This window comes from Trematomus bernacchii, unplaced genomic scaffold (assembly GCF_902827165.1).
Source record: "Trematomus bernacchii unplaced genomic scaffold, fTreBer1.1, whole genome shotgun sequence".
Classification (NCBI taxonomy): domain Eukaryota; kingdom Metazoa; phylum Chordata; class Actinopteri; order Perciformes; family Nototheniidae; genus Trematomus; species Trematomus bernacchii.
Window position 1 is genome coordinate 13,198,161 of NW_022987582.1, and position 7,333 is coordinate 13,205,493.

The window sequence follows — 7,333 nt, forward strand, 5'->3', positions numbered from 1 at the left end:
TGATCAAACCTTCATTCAATTCTCATCTTATTTAGTTAATTTAAAAACATAGTTTCTTGGCCTCTTAATCCCTCGTAAATAAATGCCCCAAATATTAGTATTTATCTTTTTGCTTTTTATGGAAGAGGCATATAGCCTACTCTTGAAAGAACACTACAAAATAAATGCTTAACAAGGTTGCAAAGTAACATTAATCATCAAAATTACCAGACTGTTAGAGTTTGTTTTGAATTTTATTTGTACAGTAATGGTGTGGAATATTATCCAGTAATATATGTATATAAATGATCTTATATATCATTGTAAAAGCTCTTTACACTCTAACTGAATGCACCTCAAAACTCAGATCCTATATGTAATTATGAGGTAGACATTAATAATGGTATTTTCCACCCTCTGCAAAAAAAAATATCGAATACACCTTAAATTACTCTTATCAACGTAAGAAATATATGATTATCATGGAACTCTGTACATCACAAATAATAAAATAATAATAGAATAGAAATTATACCGATTTGAGTGCATTTTGTATATTTACAAAGAAATGCCGCGTTCTCATTTCTTCAATCGTTGCACTTAGTAAAGTTTTCGACTGTACAAAATATTTACAGCTCAAAAAAGGAAAAAAAATGAACAGCAGTGCATTCAAAGCTAATGTGCATTTAAATATTGTCTCGTTCTGAGTCTTTATTTCTTATAATTCCGTCCTTATCAGACGAACTCTCGCTGACCGCGGGTCCTCAGTCAGTTGTGGAAGTGCATTTCGTAAAGATGCAGACTTTTGCGTAAAGAAGTTCGCCTCAGTATGTGTGCTTTTTTACTTTCTACTTTTTTTTTACAACAGGCACAATGTCTGATTCTGTGTCCTTTTCCTGGTCTCGTGTAAGGCAAAACAAATCTCTTGAAGGCACCACCATCTTATCTCCTCTCCTCGGACCAGTCTGTGTGTGTGAGAGTGTGTGTTTGGTAGACCCTTTTATTGGAAAACAGGCACTTCCTCGGGGCCTGTAATGACTCCAGCTGGACGGTGGCAATTACGGCCTGGATGCACATACCCAAAAGAGTCTGGCCTGGCATGCAGGATCACACGGCAGAGCTGCGAACAAAGCGCGGAGCCCACTGTCCCCTGGCCCCGGCACGAACAGGTGCACAGTCAATGGGCTCCCATCCCGCCTTGTACCCATCCCGCGTGCCATATGGACACGTCTCTGGGAAACAAAAGCCTGTTGATAACTCGCGGATGGGAACCAAGGCACGTTAAGGCAGTGAATGATTGTGACTGTACTGAATAAATAGCAGATATCGCCTCTGTGTGCATCCCTTTTGACTTTCTCTTCAACCTGGGACCCATCTTTTTGAAGTGTTTATCTAGCGAGCGCTACCTGCACCCGCACTGCTCCACCACCATGTCCTCGTACTGTTTGTACACCACGTTATTGCCCGAGTCTATGTACAGGATGCTGATGGGGCTGAGTTTGGTGGGCACGCAGCAGCTCGGCGGGGTGCTGTTGGGGTCCATGGAGTTCATGAGCGTCTGTATGATGGCGTGGTTGGTGGGCTCCAGGTGAGACCTCAGGGGGAAGTCGCACACCCCCTCGCAGTGGTACGCCTCGTAATCCAGAGGCGCGATGATCCAATCGTCCCACCCGAGCTCCTTGAAATTCACGTGCAGCGCCTTTTTGCTGCACCGGGATTTGGATTTCTTGCCGTGCCTCTTCCCGTGCCGGTTGCTGAGCGCGGTCCTCCTCCGCCGCCGGGGCCCGTCTCCTTTCACCCCCAGCAAGGACGCTCCTTTCTCCACTACTTCTTCCTCGTTCTCCCCCCGCGACTTGATCTTCTCCTTCATCTCGTTGAACAGGTTCTCCCTCTTCTTGGAGCGCGTGTAGGCCACCAGGATGGCCTTCTCCTGCTGGGGCCGGCCCCTCCTGCCCAGACCCAGCTGCCTCAGGTCCACCTCGGTGTCCGTTTTGCGCAACGTGACGCGCAGCTGGAAGCAGAGCTGGCCCCCCTGGTGATGCGGCTGATGGTAGTGATGCTGGTGCGCTTTGAACATATCCCACGCGTCCAGGACTTCCCACCCGGCCTTGGTGGAGTCCATTGGGTCCAGGGCCCGGGAGTCCAGCAGCCTGTCCGAGCGGCAGGGGTACAGCTGGATGTCGTAGAGGCCCGCCGTCTGCAGGGAAGTCTGCAGGTCCCCGGGCCCTCTCCGGAATATCCTTAATTCCGCCCCGACCAGCTCCTCTTTGTCTGAAAGGGTTGAGACATCAAACAGATACTTTTGTCTTCGCAGAGGAGAGTGCAAAAGATCGTCTGCAAGGATAAAAAGAAGAAAATAATTGCAGTCAGATTCACTTAGGGTGTACAGTGTTCAGAGAGGATGGAGGGGGGGAGCTCACATTCTCCCACAGAGGCCTTCTCTCTCTCTTGAAACAAACTACAGATGACAAGTCCTCAGTTTGCAAAAAAAGAAATCAAAGTTAACACCACTTTTATTTATTGGTATGAACTGTCGAATTATAACTTTATTATCCTTAAAAACACAGATGTTCCTCTTAATTTGCCTTGATTTGATTAAATGCTAATGTAATGCCCTTGAGTATAAATACATTAATTATGTATAATGCTAAATGAGGGTCTAGTTTACACAGCTTGCTTCTAGGCTTCCTCTCTAAAATTGTACTTCCTTAATTTCATTTCATGCACATTTGTTGCACATGTAATATTGCAATGCTAAGCACACATGACATATACAGGGATATATCTAATCTTGCTCGTTCCAAAAAGTGTATATATTTCTGTATCCACCTGCCATTTTAGCGCCAAGATTCGTTTTTGATTCCGCATTGACAATAATCCAATAAAATCTGGCGACATTTGAATGCAACGCCACTTTTAACCAAAGCCAGCCTGTTTTAATGAAAATACTTCTGCTTTCATTTCACGTGATGACAGATTGATGATGAATTTCCAGCTCTTTGACAGAGTGGAAGTCAACTTTTTACTTCTTTGCAAAGTCTCTTAAATACCAGCAGCAGGCAGAACATCACAAATGTGGTGAGTTTCCAGAGATGTAAAGCAAAGAAAAAAACAACAACAACAAGGGGAAGGCCCTTGGGTGCTGCCAGACACAACGGACCAAAGGCGACATACTGTACACTCAAGGGAACAATACACAATTAATGCATTATTCCCTGCGGGACACCAGCAGGCCTGCGAATATTCCATCAGAGAGACATGAATATAACACTTACTGCTTTTAACTAAGAAGAAGTGGTGATTTTTTACATGCTTTATCGAAATCATTTAGGTTTAGCAGGTTCAGCTTGCAGTTTATTAAAGTATAAATGAACATTTTATAGGATTTTGCTGCCGTTAATATCCAATAAAACGAGTTATTTTGTATTATGTACTCATTATATATTCTATTTTGAAAAACGCAAATATTTAACCCCTTTGTTTCATGATTAAACGCAGAATCCTTGGTAAGATTTGTCAGGGGAAATGCCATTAAATACATTTTAAAAAGCTTTATCAAGTTGATTTGTGTTTGGATATGTAAATTAATTTCACTTTTTAAATGTCCGATTTTTCAACTCATTAAAACACAGGGGTTAAACCTCAAAAACCTAAAAGATAGTTGATGTGTGGTCTATTTTTCTGCAAAATAAAAGCATGTTGTCTCGCCTTACTGTCTCCATTTCATCTAAACGTTAAGATAAATACATATATAAAATAAAAGTGGCATGCCTACATCTGAACCACCCTGTGATATAATTTGTAGGACTCTCTCTAAAGAGATATGTGAATGTAGTTGTCAGTTTCCCTCCGTGAACCCTGCAGAGTTCCAACAATAAAAGCAGATTGAAACCTCGTGCTCCTTTCAGTGACTTTGCGCGTATGGTCTGCATTAGGATTCTTCTTTCCTTTTTTATAAGACCTCAAACAAATCGAATGCAAGTTCACCAAATAATTAACAGTTCTGAATTCCCAACTTCCTCATTAAAGCACTTCCCCTCTTAAATTTCATCCCATCCTGCCAACGACAACATTCGCCTCCAAACTGCACGGAGCGACTGACACACTGCTGGAATTATTGAGAGATATTCGTGTTGACAGTTTAAAAAAATGTCGAGGGTTTTTCTTAATTTCATTATTATGTAAAAAAAAGAAAAGCCAATTTTTTCCATTACGCGTAAGATGCTTGACGGTGGATAATTGGGAGAGAGAAACACGGTGGACTTCTTTATTGCGGGGGTTAAACCGGCATCCTGTGCACTCTTGTTTGACCTTGTTGCTTGTATTTGAACAAATGCAAAACATGTTTTTTGCCGTCTAACACAGAGAAAGAGAGAGAGAGAGGACTGGGCTGCACCATCTGCGCTTTAATGAGTTACCCAAAGTGCCAAAACTAATTTTCATATTTTTTTTTCTGATCTTGCCATTTTCTCTGACCCCCAGGAAACACCCCTGCCTGGTTTTATAAGCACATTTTGTCTTCCTACACAAAGTGTGAAAGCCATAGAATCCATAGATCATAGGTGCACTGCGTAAAACCTGTCCCCGCGTGGATGAATAATGCGTAAAACCTGTTACTTCTTTACGCCTCAGGAGACCCATGTGCATTTCTTTTTTTCCTTGATGGAGGAGATTTAAATAACAAGCTGAGGTTCATTCTGCAGGTTAATGCAATGCAACACTTAGGGGATGTTGGGAGGAATCCCAAAAGAAACCAAAAGGCGTTTGAGCTGAGAGAACGGGAAGAAAAATAATTTTCCGTAATTAAAGTGGCGGTCGCAAAGGGAGGTTCCGCAGTTAGAAAATTAAAAAAATGTACCACTTCACAGCAAAGGAAGTGCTCTTTCTTTTTTTCCCTCCCTCTTCGTTTTGTTGGTGATGTGCCCATCGTGGCCGGGCTGGGTCATTATGGGAGAATAGACAGTGTTTGATATGTTATGACATGAACACTCAATTAGATCACCGAGTTCAAATACTCCAATCAGCCGTTCGATGCCAAGCAGCTCTCAGAGGGTCCAGCTCGGGGTCAGAGTCAGTGACACATCACATCAGAATCACGGGAGAAAGTGAGGCGTTTTCATATCAAATGTGTTCACACTGCAAGAAGTGGCCACACGAAAGAGTCTTTTAGCTTTAAAACTCTGAAAAACTTCATTTGTTGACTCTGAAAATGGCATAAGTCAGCCAAAATCAATGCAGTTTTGTAGCAAAATGTCACAAAAGTTCAATAAGAAGAACTTCACTGACAAAAATCCTAAAAACATTTTTGTATCAGTTGGCTATGCACTCTCAACGCAACACGTTGCCAGATAATATGATTTTAGCGCTAAATAAATCCTAATTTGGATATTTTTTGCAGTGTTTTGAGAGTGTTTCGGACCTGAGGGAACGCAAACAAAGATAGCTTTTATTTCTCCTGCAAAGATTAACTCGGTTTATGTCCCCCTGTGTGTGCTGGATGTGTTTGTGTTGATCAGATTGTGTTTGTCCTCGCAGGCCAGTCTAATCACTTGGTTACACATGTTAACTGACCCAAACACCTGCTTCTCACACCGCCCGAGCCGCTGTGCCACGGCCCCCAGCTCCCTTTGTGCGGCACAAATTGGCCAAAGTGGGCCCAAAGTGGGCACCATGATGGCAACAGATTATATTTTTAACATTGGCAGGATTACGGTTAGTTTCAGTTTGTGTTGAAAAAATATGGCTAATTTAAAAGGTTACATTTAAAAAGAAATCGAAAAAATATACACCATGGTGTTTTCTTATAAATAAATAAAGGTTTCCTATGAATTTTCGTGGAGTTTGGTAGCAGAGTAGTTATTGCTGCAGCCTGCACTGACAGTGATTTACAGCCTTCATTTAGAGAGCGCCTTAATTAGTGTTTTACTGTCGTGTTACCCTGAGGTTAATTTAAGCGTAATATAAATTAATACTCGGCAAAGTGACATGTTTCGGCGGCTTTGCGGAAAACAAGTTACGAATACTATCACAAAGCTGATCATGGACAACATATGAGACTGTAGCTTTCAAAAGTATTTTTTTTTTTTTAAACAATAATTTTTAGGATTTGTTGATATTTTATGCGCGTAAAAGTGCATTTGCACATCATTTTGCTTAATCTAAAATGTGCTTTTTATAAACCTTTTAAAGCACGATTGGAGTTTATATCTATACAAAAGATTATATAAAATAAGGCCACAGAATTATGCAAAAAATGATCTGATAGAGCTGCATGTGACTGAAACCAACCTGTTCCTCTGTCCACAAAACTTGTTATGGTGTTGGCAGATTTAGAGGAGCGGAAAAAGCTTGCGTTAAGTCCGAGCTTCTCTGCAGCCGAGTATGTCCTGTATATGGAGAGCATGTATTCATGCGGCACAATAGAGTCCTTTGGGTCTTCTTTGTGGTGTCCCACGATGGGGTGCGTGGACGCGAAGATGTCTTTTAGGGTTTTGGATGACCTTTGTCCGTCCCGATGAGAGATCCGGGCTCCCCTGTTCCTCCTGGGCGCAGAGGGAGAGATGATAGCAGCAGACTGGAAACACGGTATATTCCCAAGGAAAACAAGGAGCAGGCCCAGATAAAGCGTAACGAGTCGATATGCGTCCATGGCTGGGAGTCACCGGGAGATATTGAGGAAAAACTCTTAAATTCCCGCTCAGAGCAGTTGGATTCGTGGGGGCCGCCGGAGCCGGAGATGGTGTGCGCGTCAGGGTCGGAGGACTGCTACTTTTGCGCACTCCGGTTGCACCAGAAGAAGTGCGTTTTGCGCTCTGGACTCCAAACAAGAGCGGAGACTGTTGGGCCGAGAGAAACACGCCCACATGGTCGCTCAGTGCAGGGCTTCCCAAACAATCCCATGTCACACAGCTCAAAACAGACGCGCACTACAGCCAACCGACCGCCACAACACACAAACAGCAGTGTGGGAAAGTTTGTGTTGGTGATGTTTTAACGGCCGAGAGCTGAACCCATCCACACAGCCCATAGAGGATAATGGTTGACTTATTTTAGATTACAAAATGATAACAAGTGAATCAAACAATGTCAGCAATATTGCCCCTTCCTTAAAGACACATTAAAACTAAAATATCTGAGCGGTATAGAGCTGTTACTAAGAAGTGTATAGAGTTGACCAAAGAAGATGTATGTCAATACGATTTTCATAAAACTAAAACAGAGTTATATAGTGCTCCTTATCACAAAGTCTGTGAGAGTCTGGAAGCTTTCAAGGACACGTCAGATCAGATTAGATTAGATTAGATTTTACGCGCAGATACAGTGAAAACACTGAGTGCAAAACTTCATACAGCAT

At 42.5% G+C, this 7,333-nt stretch overlaps 1 protein-coding gene across 1 annotated transcript; it reads right to left on the reverse strand.

Moving 5' to 3' along the window:
* Positions 1 to 231: 231 nt before the first annotated feature.
* On the reverse strand, positions 232 to 6,635 carry gdf6a (growth differentiation factor 6a). The gene is made up of 2 exons (XM_034127829.1): positions 6,268 to 6,635; positions 232 to 2,313 (listed from the first exon to the last, which is right to left on the reverse strand). The coding sequence occupies exons 1-2, from the start codon at positions 6,626 to 6,628 to the stop codon at positions 1,382 to 1,384; spliced, it is 1,293 nt and encodes a 430-aa protein (XP_033983720.1). The 5' UTR covers positions 6,629 to 6,635; the 3' UTR covers positions 232 to 1,381.
* Positions 6,636 to 7,333: the final 698 nt, after the last annotated feature.

Coding starts and splice junctions, on each gene's coding strand:
- gdf6a (XM_034127829.1), bottom strand. CDS start 6,628: ATGGACGCATATCGACTCGTTACGCTTTATCTGGGCCTGCTCCTTGTT. Junction 2,314..6,267: donor TTTTGTGGACAGAGGAACAG/GTTGGTTTCAGT, acceptor TTATCCTTGCAG/ACGATCTTTTGCACTCTCCT.